This window comes from Ptychodera flava, chromosome 2 (genome assembly GCF_041260155.1).
Source record: "Ptychodera flava strain L36383 chromosome 2, AS_Pfla_20210202, whole genome shotgun sequence".
Lineage (NCBI taxonomy): Eukaryota > Metazoa > Hemichordata > Enteropneusta > Ptychoderidae > Ptychodera > Ptychodera flava.
This window is the reverse complement of record NC_091929.1, coordinates 33,500,351-33,517,232: the sequence shown is the minus strand read 5'-3', so window position 1 is coordinate 33,517,232 and position 16,882 is coordinate 33,500,351. Positions and strand designations below refer to the sequence as shown.

At 37.5% G+C, this 16,882-nt stretch overlaps 1 protein-coding gene across 2 annotated transcripts; it reads left to right on the top strand.

Moving 5' to 3' along the window:
* Window positions 1-4,218: 4,218 nt before the first annotated feature.
* LOC139119412 (basic phospholipase A2 taipoxin alpha chain-like) lies at window positions 4,219-16,296 on the top strand. Of its 2 annotated transcripts, none has more exons than XM_070683231.1 (4): window positions 4,219-4,402; window positions 13,632-13,785; window positions 14,502-14,608; window positions 15,915-16,296. In XM_070683231.1, the coding sequence occupies exons 1-4, from the start codon at window positions 4,300-4,302 to the stop codon at window positions 16,046-16,048; spliced, it is 498 nt and encodes a 165-aa protein (XP_070539332.1). In that variant the 5' UTR covers window positions 4,219-4,299; the 3' UTR covers window positions 16,049-16,296. The 2 variants fall into 2 exon arrangements, with proteins under 2 accessions (XP_070539332.1, XP_070539325.1); XM_070683224.1 differs by having other exon boundaries at window positions 13,623-13,785.
* Window positions 16,297-16,882: the final 586 nt, after the last annotated feature.

The following is a 16,882-nucleotide window of genomic DNA, read 5'->3' as shown; positions in this document are numbered from 1 at the left end:
TACAAGAAGTAAAGTAAGCCCCATTGCTAAAATTTTACACTTGCCAAGAACGTCAGTAATCTATTTTCACATGCTTACTCGACTATTAAAGTGACAGCAGAAAATTTTCAATTTATGCAGAAATATTTCACTTTGTAATTGATAGGTGTTTGGTTTTTATAAATGACCAACTTTTAATGCTGTAATTAGAACCCCCCGCGCCTCTCTCTCTCTCTCTCTCTCTCTCTCTCTCTCTCTCTCTCTCTCTCTCTCTCTCTCTCTCTCTCTCTCTCTCTCTCTCTCTCTCTCTCTCTCTCTCTCTCTCTCTCTCTCTCTCTCTCTCTCCACGTATATATACATGTATATATATAATATATATATATAGATATATACACATGTAATATATAATATACATAATATACATAAAATGTAAATTCCTTCAAGGTCATGAATAATGATATATATATATATATATATATATATATATATATATATATATATATATATATATATATATATATATATATATATACACACCAATTTTTACCAGTATAAACCAGTTTACATTCCCCAGTACAAATTTGTTTCGTATACTGTAGTCAGTAAAGGCTGGCTACACTCGTCGGGTGGTCCGTGGTTGTGCATAATTCATGTATCTTCCCTCCTCGTACAACATTGGGGTAGATGACTGTTGGGGTGTGGTTGTCTTGTCTGCGCATGTCATCACGACTTGCAAGAGAGTAAATCGGAGTATGTCGGAGGCATGTACATGTCGCACTCTTATTCCATTTCAGTGGCGGAAATTTGGTGGTTGATCTTATGTTAAAGCTGAGAGTACACCCTCTTTCGTCACTCCCACACCTGAAAGTCAACATGCCGGGGGGCGGGGACAATATTGCATGTTCAGAGTTTTTGACCTAAAGATGTGGCATGTTGACATTATTTTCAGTCTGAATAACGTTTATTCTCCAGTTGCCAAGGTGCATGTCATAGTCTGGTATCTGTTATAACATAATTTGGGATGATCTTGACCTTACGTGGAGCTATAAGTCGCAAGTGCATTCGCGCAGTTTAAATTCCGTCTAGGTTATTTTTATTTAATTTAAGCTGGATTTATGCTAATTTCCTGTCTCCGTAAGTTAACAGATGACTCACAAATTTGCAAAAGTGCAGTCTCACAACTGCTTGTTCTCCCATAAACTCTGACAGAAGGCGAACAAGATCTTGAAATACTGAACTCAAATGACTTCCGTAAAATTTTTGCCGGTCACTCACCTGCGAACTCATTGATCCACCGGCGCCCGTCAATCAGTCCGTCAGTCGAGCCATCCGGGCATCCATCCATCGAGATACACAGACAGACACACAGAAACTGAGACAGACAGATCGATAGATAGGAGACGCATATAAATGATGACAGATATATAGACATGCAGACAGGCAAATACATACATAAACACACACAAATATACACACACACTAAGATATTGCAGCGCCCTCAACCTACATCCACACATTAAATCTCTCGCCAGCCAGTTGAGTCTGGCTACGCGGCGGGGACTCAGGCTGGTCTAAACAGGCTGAAATTCATTTTCGCTGTTGTTAGTCCAGCTTTACAGTACCAGGAAGTATTTGCAATTACAGTGAGAATCTGACAGATTTACATCATAATGTTTATAAAGCACATTCAAACGATCGACAGTGAGTTTACATTTCTGCTTCAGTGAATACTAAATTATACTGGCGGCATTTAAGCTTACATGATTAAGAGTAGCAGTGGACTTAAATGGCATTAGAAAAATTGTTTATAGGCACTCGAGTTAGGATAGACCAAGCAGAGGTGGACTTAGCAAAACCACGCAATATTCAACAATTGTTCACTTTCTGGGCAGGTGAACACATTTTTTCAAAATTGCAAGTGCGAATTTCTTTCCACATTTAACTACAACAGTATGTTAATTTAACCACCCTTCAAGGTAATAGACGCATCGTAAGTGAAAGACTAAAATATTGCTCACACTATCATCGATGAAGCTTACAACCATTCTCTCATCAAAACAAGAGTAAATAACAGGGGTCACCACGCACAGTTTTATACTAGAAAAACAAATAAGCTAACGTTTATCGATATTTGGAATTCAAAATGGCCGCCGACCCTGTGTTAAGTCGATGGAGAAAAGTAAACTTTTCGATTTTGAAAAAAAACTAAGGCGTTTTGAAGTTTTCTTACTCCAAGAGCTTTAAAAAGGAGCCCCACAAGTGGTATATCAGAAAAGAATGTAAAAATTTTAGAGTCCGAATATCTGTCCTCAAGGCGCCACAAAGGCCAGTGACACATGTGCAAATGAACGCATGGATGCTTCGTGCAAGATCTAATTAGATAATATATTGATTAATTATCTTTCATAGCCAGACTACTTATACATGTACACTTTATTAAACCGATGATAAGTTGTCCGGTGATACAAAATATAGTTTTATTGTGATCCATGATACCAAATTTAAATATGCAAATATTGTGGATTTTACCAACTTGAAATTAATAATAACACAAATTAAAATCTTACAAAACTATTTCCAGAGTCTGTTAAAAGTAACATGTACAATGATTACATTTCATAGTACAATCTGTATGCAGTGTCAGATACGAGGGCTAGCGATCCGTGATCCTTGTTTCAAGATTACGGAAATCCGCAGGTAATGTGTCAAGTTGATCACACAAAGGCATGTGATAGAGATCCTGACATTATATACATCCATAGACCATCGAGAAAAACTCAGTGTGCCCTGGTATAGAGAGATGCACCTTGTCAGAAGACTGGGTTAGACATCCAGGCCTTGGGAAGTAATGATCAAAATGACATAAAGCGGAGCTACCGTAGAGTCACATTTTTGTACCTTTCCGCTTTTCCAGAAATACACTCTATTCTTGTGACTTGAAACTGGAAAAATGATATATTTTAGAAAATAAGGTATGTGAACTCTTCTTGTTCCATCGAACATATTTAATCTATGGAGTAGGAAAAACCATATTCTCATCCTGACCACCCCTCAATACATATCTAATGGTTCAACCCTCACGCTTGTGATTCAGAAGGAAACGCATTCATTCTACTTGGCATACTCGAAAATATCTACTAAATCCACTTTTAAAAAAATATTGATGTTCAGCTAGATGGAATGTGCTTTACCACAGAATATTTTACCGGAAATTATTGCAATACTTTGGTGGCATGCTTCTATTATTGTGGACTCGGTTTTTAGGATCAAAAAGTCAGTGAATTTTGAACGGACCATAATGTGAAAGTCGAATATTTGATATTTGTTCTTTGAAAATAAACATAGTGGTTTATAGTTTTCTCAAAGAAAGTTGCAACAGACATTTGAAACCTTCGACTGAGTGACGCATATTGGCTTGGTGAGGAAACTCTTAGTGGGTCCAGAATCAGGAGCCAACGGGCCAAGTTTGGGATTAAATGCATCATTTTACAAGTGGTATAGCCCCAAAGTGATGACGTCAAATCGCCGTACACGACAAAGACGCCTTGTAATTACTGCACTGTGTATTGTGTACGGCGTTTTGACGTCATCAGTTTGTGGCTATACCAATTGTAAAATGATGCCGGATTAAATTCAAAATGGCCGCTACATTCCTGGGCCAACTTGCAGCGATTTGGAAGCTGTTATCCAATTAGTTGGCAGCATCTTACCGTTATAATTGAATAATACAAATAAACTCCCTAAGTTGCTGTGAATAGTGACAATCGACCAATCAGATATAACCTTGCAAACACGCTGCAAGTCAGCCGACATTCTTTGCTAAATGTATCAGGCAAGTGCATTTTCTATTGAAAGGAAAGTAAATGGTTAGACCCTCACTCACGCTACAGGCCGCGTAAGTCAACACACATAGCAGAGGACAAAAAAAGGTATTGTAAAACTCCAGACTGAACATAAATACAAACTTCTTTTCAGAAGTGTCGAATTTTAACAAGCGAAAGTAATTTCAGCAGTAAAACGCATGCCAATCGTTGTTTGGATATTGTGGAATGTAGTCATAAAATGAAACGAAATGTTCGCGAAATAACTGCAATTAAGTCACCATGTTAATGAAACGACCGTAACTAACAATTTGACGGATAACGTCATGGGGTTTTATACAGTTCTGTAAACAATGGATATGTCAACGAGGCGAATTTCTGTAGAGTAAATATGCAGTTTGAAAGACATAAATATATGAAAGTGAAACAGTTTGCGCAGAACCTAACACTTCGTCCAACGACGCTCTTCAGAAACCTTTAGCGGGTTTTGTTGTGAAAGATGGCGTTTCGCACGATTGCAAGATACCAAGTTTTGGGCTTCTTTCTTGGTCTGTGTTTTCTCACAACGCGCTGCTTCGCAGAGGAAGGCAACACGGAAAGAGGTAAGCATGCAATGACTTGTTAAACACAAACCTTGTATCACATCCTGGACCCATACTTTATCGAAACTATACAATATGTCCTTTATCTTCGGGTATTTTCGCCAGGATGTGTTGTTTTATATTGCAGTTGTGCTGACATTTTGCAACAAATTTTACTACAACAAAATTTTCTGGAAAATTTGGGCATTTTTTGAAAATGTTGTACACTTTCTTTCTGTGGCCTTACCATACAGGTATGGTGACTATGCAGGCAATTTGATCTGTGTTCACAAAAGTCAGACATACGATAGAATTATACACTTGGATCACACCGTCATACTTACTTGTTGTGAGAATGACCGTTTCTGTTCAATTTTTTCAGGTTCCCAACCTCCCATTTTCATGGCACTCTGAGTCATCTTTCATGTAACACTGACGTACATTCCACCATTCCAGCCGTGACTAGCTTAACCAGTTCCAATCGGTTTGAACCAGTATCAACTGGTTTCATGTGAATCCCCCACCCCTTTAGGCGCTGGTACACCGTACGTTAAAAACAACTACAAAACTGTGTAACGTTGACAGTTGTAAAGGGCTTCCCACCACAGCTACATTTTGATATGAATATTTCATCTGCCGGGAAAATATGACTATTTCCCGTGTCAGGGTCAACTTAAGCACCTGATATTCATGTAGGTGATGGAGTTATCATCATTATCATTATTCATCATTATGAAAAACACAAATCATCAATCTTTTGAAAACGTTGGATTTCTCTTACTCTATAAAGAAACCAAGATTATTGTAATACAAAATAACACCGCACAGCCTTTGTCCGGGCTTTGCTTTAACAATGTGATCGTTTGTCTTTCTTAATCTGCACCGCACTAGATATATTATTTTCACCAAACATCACTGCTACCTTTGCACATGTCGTTAAATATATTACATCAAATTTCCTCCTACAGAAGGTCCACCAGTCATATGAATGAGAATGAGATGAATGAGATCCCATTTCTTATTACTGTCAGAGGGGCATAATAGAATGTAAAGTTGGGTTTGTCATAAAGACAGAGGTAGTCGGGTCGGAAGGTAGGGTTCCATGCACCCCATGGATGTATTTTTTTAACCTACATTTTTGTAATCCTTAGGGTCTATATTTAATGAATTTTGATGTTCCCAAAATCAAATCGTGTCCATGGGGTTCATTTGGCGCCATCTTTGCCGCCATCTTGGCCGCCATCTTGGATTTCAACAATGGGTAGGGGACACGTATCTACCGCTCGACGGAAACAGAAACAATAAAATACTATACACGTTACATTTTTAGAAAGCCAAGATCATGGCCTTTTCATGGATATATAACTTAATAGGGATTAATTAATATTCGAACGTCGATTAGACTTTATATCGGTCATTGGCCGTAAATCGTAAAATTTCCGAAATTTCACACCCAATAATTAAGTTCCCGTTCCTCCAAACAATTTTTCATAAGGTATTTATATATTTTTTGGAAGAACTCAGTGCAATAAACAAGAAAAACAAGATTAAAAGTATGTGTCTTGAGATTTAGTGGGTGCATGAGCTTGTTTTCCTATTACGCGGTATGCCACATATCCGTGTGTAACATAAGGGGTAGGGGTAATGTTTCCTTTCTGTTTCGAATCATGAATGATGAAACCATAAAAATGTTGCATTTTCTGAAAGGGCTGCATCAGACCTTTCTAAAAATATATAGATTTATGGGGAACAATCGCATATTTAAAAGTTACAAAGCTTAAACCTTTCAGTTTGTGTCGATTTTAAGTGATTTTTTAAGAACGAAATTACAACATATGGGTAGAGGTAATGTTTCCCTTTCTGTTCGAACCATGAATTACGAAACCATTAAATGTTATACTGTTTGAAAGCTCTGAAATGGGCCTTTCTAAACATGTATAGTTTCATTGGGAAAAGTCCATATTTGAAAGTTACAAAGCTTATGCCTTTCAGTTTGTGTCAATTTTAAGTGATTTTTTAAGGACGAAATTACAACATATGGGGTAGGGGTAATGTTTCCCTTTCTGCCTCGAACCATGAATTATGAAACCATATAAATGTTATACTGTTTGAAAGCTCTGAAATTGGCCTTTCCAAACATGTATAGTTTTATTGGGAAAAGTCCATATTTGAAAGTTACAAAGCTTATGCCTTTCAGTTTGTGTCAATTTAAGTCATTTTTTAAGCAAAATTTTAATATAAGGGGTAGGGGTAATGTTTCCGTTTTGCCTGAATCATGAATTATGAAAGCATATAAATGTTATACCGTTTGAAAGCTCTGAAATTGGCCTTTCCGAAACATGTATAGTTTATTGGGAAAAGTCCATATTTTAAAGTTACAAAGCTTATGCCTTTCAGTTTGTGTCAATTTTAAGTGATTTTTTAAACAAAATTATAATATAAGGGGTAGGGGTAATGTTTCCCGTTCTGCCTTGAACCATGAATTATGAAACCATATAAATGTTATACTGTTTGAAAGCTCTGAAAGTGGCTTTCCAAACATGTATAGTTTTATTGGGGAAAGTTGCATATTTGAAAGTTACAAAGCTTAAGCCTGTCAGTTTGTGTCAACTTTAAGTGATTTTTTGAACAATATGCACAAAACAGTTAGTCCGTTGGCCAGTATCGAAATCATCCCCTCTAAGGCATTTTACCCACTATGATTTCTGTTAGCTAGTATTCTCAGCTGTCATAATCTGCTTATTTTCCATTTATGATGGTGTGTTAGAGTGTAACGACTTGTTTGTGAAGGGCTGTCACGCCCTCCGTAGTAAAATAGGAATGGGTTAGGGGTAACATATTTACCGCTAGTCGGAAACAAAAACAAAAAAGTACCATAAACAATACATTCTTAGAAAGCCCAGATATAAGCTTTTTACTTTTTTGATAATTATTCGACTTTAGATGGCGCCAATATTCCGTATGTACATGGCGGTCAGCAGCTGAATCATTCACATAACGAACGTTGATATGGCCTGAAACTTCGGTAAATTCATTCAAGCAAACTCTTGTTTGATTAAGTTGATAGTTTTCCTTTCTTTTTTATTTCGAGTATTTACCATGGCATGACTGAAACGAACCTTGAAACGAAGGCTGTACGTATCTATATTAGTCCGAGCCTGAGCGTGATCTGAGAGCAAACAGATCCGCAGATAATGCGAACGATCGCAACCGTTACCAACAGACTCATTATGCAGAGCCATGCCCCAAAACGCCCAACAAACTTGGCACTAATCATGATCCCAGTCCATTTCGAGCCGGGCTTTAAGGGAAGTGCTGTGGCCTTTGAAAGACCCTTTGGTTTGGTTTTGTACCGTAGTATAGGAAGAAAACCCGACCTGTCGTCGTTGCTGTGAATGTTTGTGTTGTTTTAGCCTCTTTTTGCCTATTTGAAGAATCGTCTTTGCAGCCTTCCATCCTGCGTTCTGTGTAGCGAGTGTCTTCGATCGCTCTCTTAAGTTTGTGATGTACAACTGTCTTGAGTCCGGTGCTTTATTGGGTGTAGAGGTAAATAGTTAGAGATCAGGGTGATAAATTGGTTTGCCGCAGTGTCTTTCCAGGTGTTGCCACTTTTGAAGGAATTCCACACTCGGTATTTTGGCCTGGTAAGTATTCTTTAAGGTGTACCTGTTGGCTACGTGGCACTGAATACGGACCACTTAGGTTTCAACACATTCGATACTCTTTGCTTTCGCTTATACCCCGTTGTATGAGTAACTGGGATCGGAAATGGGAAAGGCTTAATTAATATCCATCTTTGCTAATATTAATTCTCGTTGGCTTACAGATGGCCACCTCTACTTGTTTCGGTCAAAATTTCACTTTCAATTGGACAAAACATTGAGTATGACTTTCTTCTGTGTGTTATTTAGGCCTATGAAAAATATGAAAATTGCATATATATTGTTGTCAAATATCTCAAATCTTAGATTGTAAGAGATAGGCTTAGGCTTCCCGTAATCATACAAATGAGTTAAATGGGAATTTATTGGAGTAGATTACAGTAATCGAAGAGAATGGTTGACACTATAGAAAGACTTATCTCGGATTGCGGGGACCTAACTATAAAAGAACAGCACAGAATACTTGCCGGATGTATTGACTGTTCATGTATAGTACAGGCTAGTACAACATGGAATGTAAAACATACAAATCAAAGAAGTGGCAAATTTTCTCAACTTTTCACAAAGTTTATATTCCATCATTACTATCAGGATTAGGATTTTCCCAATCTATAAATAAACTATTACATGATTACACCTTGATTCAGCATGACTAACATTTTGCATTTGCCACGCAACCAGCCATGCCCGTCCCTGGGATCGCGAACAATGCCTTTAACGAAGCTTTTGAACGCTTTTTGTGAATTGTGTAAGAATGTCCACTCTGTGGAGTATAATGCGTGAAGCCGTTGTCTAGCTCGCTTGACTCTGATTATTATTTGACTTATTTTTTCTCAGCTGCTGGCGGCTGATCTAGCTCGAAAGTTAGATCAATCTAGTCTCTCTGATTCGATCATGCTGGTGGGAATGGTATCTTCAAGCATTGACCCTAAAACGTCCGTTTGTAGGGTCTTTGCTTCAAAGACGTCAGGGTCTAACATTGGTTAAATGTCATCCATGATAAGAAACTAATGATAGATTCACTCACAAGGCATTTTAACATTGAGGTGTCAATGGGAATATAAGCCTTTTTAGTCCTTTTCTTAGGTTTGTCTCGCCTTCTTATTGCTTGGTGTAGAGAGTGTTTGTTCGCCTTCTGTTTACTATTTAGTTGCGTAATTTGAATGCGTTCTGTGACATTTGGCTTTTCGGGTTTTAGTTCCAGAATTATTTTGCTATTGAATTTTAGTACCCAGTCGAAAATGTAATCCTCATTGGGAGTATATAGTGTTCTGCGTTGTAAAATAATTTCGAAAAATTGGTTATGATCTCTTGTTTTCTGGTAAGGAAGGTAAAGTGTTGTCGATCCATATTATCTTATTATGGAGAAGCTATATTGTGGATTAATGGTGATTGGTTTTCAGCGATAAAAGATTCTCTCGTGTTCCCGTGTGGTATTAAAAGTAACACTATAAATGGTGAGCTCTGATTTGCCCAGACGGTCACGTGACTGTGCATGTATTTACGATATACTGTAAAGTTGGCCATTCCTATCTCCAAAGTGGGTTTCTTTCACATTGTTTGTATTTTCATCACAAGTTTCAATATACTGATATAATATAGCGATAAACAACCCCTATAAGTTGGGTACACCACTCGAGCTCGGTTTTGACCATTTCACTCCTTATACACACGACTGAAGTTCGTGCGTATATGTTGTTTACCGGTCGAAACCGTGTGGTATCCTTTCAAAGTGGTGCTTTATTGCTTATATATCTCTCGCGATACAATTAAAGAAAAGGGATTGAGTGTTGCTGCTGTCATATCAACTTTGCATGACGACTATGACATCCAATTTAGTGTTTGTGGGTTTGGAATATATAATTTTTGACATATTATAGCTGTTAACTTTCTTTTCCAATTTGAGTTATTGAAATGAGTAAAACGTCTTTTATTAACCACCATTTTAGCTTTTTAGTGCTATTTAATGCTATAGAGTATTTTTCTATGTTCCTTTAACAAGTAAATGTCAGTAAAGTAACACAAACTTTTGAGTTTAGGCATTGTCACTGCATAATTTTTGAGTTTACCCATCAAGCCATATCTTGTTGGAAAAACAGCTGCGTTAGTGTTTCAGAGATATGATATTTATGTGGCTTCCTTATTCGCTGCGTTTGTAGGAGAGGAAACATTACCCATACCCCTATCCCTTAAATGTATATTATAGAGGGATGTACGGCATACCATATATTAGGTAAACAATCGACGCACCCCATAAGTCTCAAGAAGATACACTCTTTTAATGTTTTTTACTTCTCTATTGCATTAAGTTCTTTCAAATGATATATAAATACCTTGTAAAAATTGTTTGGAGGAACATGAACTTAATTATTGGGTTTGAAATTAAGCAAATTTTACAATTTACATTTCATGTCCGATATAAAATCTAATCGATGTTTGAATATCGATTTATCCCCATTTAGTTGTATACCAATGGTAAGGGGATTATCTGGGCTTTCTAAGAATGTATTGTTTATGGTACTTTTTTGTTTTTGTTTCCGACTAGCGGTAAATATGTTACCCCTAACCCATTCCTATTTTACTACTGAGGGCGTGACAGCCCTTCACAAACAAGTCGTTACACTCTCACACACCATCAGTTAAATGGAAAATAAGCAGATTATGACAGCTGAGAATACTAGCTAACAGAAAATCATAGTGGGTAAAATGCCTTAGAGGGGATGATTTCGATACCTGGCCAACGGACTTACTGTTTTGTGCATATTGTTCAAAAAATCACTTAAAATTGACACAACTGAAAGGCTTAAGCTTTGTAACTTTCAAATATGCAACTTTTCCCAATGAAACTATACAGGTTTGGAAAGGCCCATTTCAGAGCTTTTAAAACAGTATAACATTTATATGGTTTCATAATTCATGGTTCAAGGCAGAACGGGAAACATTACCCTACCCCTTATATTATAATTTTGTTTAAAAAATCACTTAAAATTGACACAAACTGAAAGGCATAAGCTTTGTAACTTTCAAATATGGACTTTTCCCAATAAAACTATACATGTTTGGAAAGGCCTATTTCAGAGCTTTCAAACAGTATAACATTTATATGGTTTCATAATTCATGGTTCGAGGCAGAAAGGGAAACATTACCCCTACCCCATATGTTGTAATTTCGTTCTTAAAAATCACTTAAAATTGACACAAACTGAAAGGCATAAGCTTTTTAACTTTCAAATATGGACTTTTCCCAATAAAACTATACATGTTTGGAAAGGCCAATTTCAGAGCTTTCAAACAGTATAACATTTATATGGTTTCATAATTCATGGTTCGAGCAGAAAGGGAAACATTACCCCTACCCCATATGTTTAATTTCGTTCTTAAAAATCACTTAAAATTGACACAAACTGAAAGGCATAAGCTTTGTAACTTTCAAATATGGACTTTTCCAATAAAACTATACATGTTTGGAAAGGCCCAATTTCAGAGCTTTCAAACAGTATAACATTTATATGGTTTCATAATTCATGGTTCAAGGCAGAAAGGGAAACATTACCCCTTCCCCATATGTTGTAATTTCGTTCTTAAAAAATCACTTAAAATTGACACAAGCTGAAAGGCATAAGCTTTGTAAGTTTAAAATATGGACTTTTCCCAATAAAACTATACATGTTTGGAAAGGCCCATTTCAGAGCTTTCAAACAGTATAACATTTATATGGTTTCGTAATTCATGATTCGAGGCAGAAAGGGAAACATTACCCCTACCCCATATGTTGTAATTTGGTTCTTAAAGAATCACTTAAAATCGACACAAACCGAAAGTTTAAGCTTTGTAACTTTTAAATATGCGATTGTTCCCCATAAATCTATATATTTTTAGAAAGGTCTGATGCAGCCCTTTCAGAAAATGTCAACATTTTTATGGTTTCATCATTCATGATTCGAAACAGAAAGGGAAACATTACCCCTACCCCTTATGTTACACACGGATATGTGGCATACCGCGTAATAAGAAAACAAGCTCATGAAACCACTAAATCTCAAGACACATACTTTTAATCTTGTTTTTCTTGTTTATTGCACTGAGTTCTTCAAAAAATATATAAATACCTTATGAAAAATTGTTTGGAGGAACGGGAACTTAATTATTGGGTGTGAAATTTAGCAAATTTTACGATTTACGGCCAATGGCCTTTATAAAGTCTAATCGACGTTCGAATATTAATTAATCCCTATTAAGTTATATATCAATGAAAAGGCCATGATCTTGGCTTTCTAAAAATGTAACGTTTATAGTATTTTATTGTTTCTGTTTCCGTCGAGCGGTAGATACGTGATCCCTACCCCATTGTTGAAATCCAAGATGGCGGCCAAGATGGCGGCAAAGATGGCGCCAAATGAACCCCATGGGACACGATTTGATTTTGGGAACATCAAAATTCATTAAATATAGACCCTAAGGATTACAAAAATGTAGGTTAAAAAAATACATCCATGGGGTGCATGGGAACCCTACCTTCCGACTAGACTAAGGGGCCAACAGCTCCATCAGCGTCCCTTTACACTGCGTTAGTGGCTGCGTAAGGTTCAAGATCGTCATCCGGCACATTTTAGTTCCCTCCCATCAATCTACATGATGTCAAATGTCAAATCTCTCTCTAGTTCCCGTGCATGAAGTTCGGGGTACTTACAGTATGGTTGCGTGCGTGCGTGCATCTAGGCGTGCGTCCATGCATGCGCCCACAAGGATATTTCAGACAAGCCTCAATCAATTTCTTTTAAACTTGGTGCAAGGATCATACAGCATACATATGCTCGCGACGCGTTCTACCTTGATATTAAGCACGGTCCCTCAACAAATGAGGAGGGACCGTGCATTAAGCTTTACTCACAGACGAGAAAAACAGATCTAGTATTTACTCACAGGCTATTGTACACTAGATTGAAACTTTTTTCATCATTCCTCGAATTTTTCGCTGCAATGACACCTTTTGGGTACTTCAAACCACTCAGTCATAGGTAACTTTCGTTCCGCGTATGTAGTGCGCACCAGATTAAGGGATGGGAAATTGTGTGAAAACAATGGGAACCACTTAAACCACTTGGACCCCCAAGAATGTTGTGCAACCTACGTTAGTGTTACACGAAAAGTGACATAGAAAATAGGGGAACCTGGAAATATTACTCATGTTGTTTGGTCTAGTTAGTGGGCGTCGTCACATTGAACAGTTTTAGAAGAAGGAAAGGTCCGTTGCAGGATTAGGCCATTTTAATCGTCCGTTATCTTCAATTCGGAATGGCTCAAAGTGTCTTTGCTCTTTCCTTCAATTAGGTTGGTCTCTAGTATCCTGTAGTATAACCCCAAGGAAGTTTTTTGTTTCTTATATTACCCACAAGTGATTATTTTCTAGGTTACATGTCGTTCCTACGGAAGTAAACACGCGTAGTAAAATGCCTATGGTTTCAATTACGACAAATCGATCAGTTTTGTTCATTTAGTGACTGACAACGGGGCTACGGTCACATCAACAGTAATTCACATTTGGCACATTAGTATCTTTATGTTAAATTTTGCTTCAGTTTCACAAGATGGAAAACTGGAAAGAACGGTCGGTACGAAGAGCATCTTGCAGTTCGGAGCCATGATATTGTGTGCAACGGGACGAAACCCATTGGATTACAACAACTATGGCTGTTACTGCGGCCTTGGCGGAAGTGGGACGGCAGTCGATGGAGTGGACAGGTGAGCGAAGAGAAAAGTCAATTTGAGAAGACACATGGTTCGACTTGGTTCTAGGCGGTGAATTTTAAAAAGTAAAATCGTTTGCAACAGTTTCTCTTGTGCCTCTTCTATGACTTACAAACCTTTTTGAAATTTGGCAGCCCAGGTCAGGTTTTCCTACCAATCGAACGCGTTTACCTTTGAGTCTGCGCAGTAACGAATTTGTTTCTGCCGGATTCGGGCGTGAACGTTTTCTGTATCGCTCATACCCCACTCATGGCGTTCATCCCACTCACACGTTTCATATGAAAACAGAACACAAATCATGGCGTTCAACCCACTCAAACATTCACAAATCTCAGACGTGAACCAAGTCTAACACATGGTCTGCGGTGTTCAGTTAAAAAAACACACCCACACTCTAGCGAATCAAAGCTTTATCGCTACTCCATAAGACTACCATTTTGATTGTCAAGTTTAAAAAAACAGGTCATTTGTTTAGGACGTAATAAAACCAACGGAGGCAATTTCAAATCTCTCATGATGTTGTAAAAGTTTATGACGGACATGACCATATGGTCAAGCCCCTTGCGTTTCAGAAAATACGGTAAAGTAACAAGATTTTTAAAAGTTTACTTCCGATTTCGTATCTTGAAACAGGATATAAACGCGAACAAAACCTAAAAGTATACAGACGTCTGTATGTATGTATATTTTCTGTTTCTGTTTTCCAAAAGATGTTGTGAGGCACATGATAGGTGTTACAGAAATGCCATCAGCAACTCTGGATGTCCGTCTTGGTACATATACGTTGCTACATACAAATTCGAGTGTACTACTTGCCGTAAGTAATGTACTTCCCATATCTTTGACATTGACGTAACATTTGGTTGACAATTGTTGTGTTTCGTTTGAGTCTTGTAGATATAAACCTTTCTTTTTTACGAACAAGGAAAGACAAGAAGCGATCGAAAACTCATGTGTGCTTATAACGTGTAATTAATGTTTTGTTTCCTGACGTGTTAACACGCATGCGTGGTGCAGGATAATAACAAAATTCAAACTATGAGATACTACAATAATGTGGAAATAATATTCTGCTGTTCTAAAACGGAGAAAATGCAATACTCTAATGCTATAACACGAATCGAGTTTATTGCTTGGCGACTTGGTGATGAAAAAATGCATAAACAAAACACTGTGATGGTTGTATCGAAAACTATTATACTATCTATGCTTAAGTTCTTGAATTCTATACTTCAGTTCTCGAATGTCATTATGATATATTGACACTGTAATAAACTGTAATACAGGTTTACAGTTTAGCAATTCGATGATATACTACAACATTGCAAATGATATCCTTCTATCAGTTGAACCGATCATGTGATGATCCCCACAAGACGATATACACTTAGGCCAAGAAAAATAAAAAATGTTCTTTTCTCATCTTCGCGCACGTCAATTCAAACCCACATCGTCAACCTTTTTTTCTGTTCATGAGGAAATAAAATGAAAAAAAACCGCAAAAATACCCGACATTTGTGCATAACACAGTGCTGTATAAAACAGAACCGTAAGCAAAATAACATTCCATTTAGAACTGTACACAGGTGTCACTGTTATATTAAGCTGCCAAAACTGTGCATTGCTGCACTAAAAACCTAACCGCAGAACTGTTGCTATACAAAAATAATAAAGCAACACTGCTGTGCATTTATCTCTGCGTACATTCTTATGTTGTTTTCATGTTTTTGCCCGGTCTTGTTGCTTGAAGAATAAAAAAATGAAGAAGGAAAAAAACCCGTGTCACCGCATCATTTTTGCAATATGTCTAGGATGAGAAACAAACTTTTTATTTTTCTTGGCCTTAGATAATTACAATTTGTTACCATTAATACGTCTAGGACTTTTTCTGACAATTGCATTGGGGCAAATAGTAATGAACTCATTTATTTTTCTACTGAACATTTTTAGCTTATTTCATAAAAGTGATAGGTAAATCTACGCAGTAATCTTTTCTGTACCACATGTTGGAAACTAACACTTTTACGTAACGCAAATACTCTAAATAGTTAAACACACGTTCAGCACTTGAGGTATTGTCTTCACTACCCAGTCCTTATGTTTTCTCTTTGTCTACGATACAGGTCCTCGTTCGAGCTACCTGTTCATGGGGAAATGCAAGCACGCCATCTGCCGGTGTGATTCCGTCGCTGCCAGGTGTTTTGCTCGCAACACCTACAACAGCAGTTACAAAGGCCACGATAAGAGCAACTGTTAAAACACTAAATACAAAACACCTAGGCTGTTGCTGCATCACTTTGCAGCATTGACTTCCATATTATAGCAATTACTGATACAGAATACCAGTATGACTTTCAGATTTTCATAGTAAACCTAAATGATCAGTTCTTGTTTTTGTTCAAGTTGTAAACCTTGGCATCAAGGGCTTTATTCCGAAACACAAATGATAAAATGGATACACGATAGCTAAATACAACATTTCTGAGCAATTAAAATGTAAGACATGATTTTTGTGTGTTGCGCTCATTAACCCCTTGACTACCTATGGCGCCGGATATTTACTCCATCATCTTTGCATCGTCAGAAGGTTGAGTGATCAGGGTGTGGAATGTTTAAGTCTTGTGTTATGGTATGGTATGACTGTTGGAACTCGCAGAGTAAGTTGAGAGAACAGAGTACAATGTAACGTATGTGTGTGTGTGTGTGTGTGTGTGTGTGTGTGTGTGTGTGAGAGAGAGAGAGAGAGAGAGAGAGAGAGAGAGAGAGAGAGAGAGAGAGAGAGAGAGAGAGAGAGAGAGATCTTCTGATTGACACTGAATATTATCTGATTAGAAACTTCGCGTGCATTCTAAACTACGATGACGAAAACATATCCCTCCCATTCCCCTCCTCTCCTACAATATTAAAAACCTTCCCGCTTTCGTTCAAACTACCTTCTCCACAGTACAAAGCTCTCCTGCTGATTTTTATGTCCCAAAGGAAATGTATGCCCCTTAGAAATCTTTTTTTTCCATGCCCTCCCTCGTATGGATGACTTCAAGTTTCAAGTAAAACATACAGAAGCTGTATGCCATACAACAATGCCGGACAA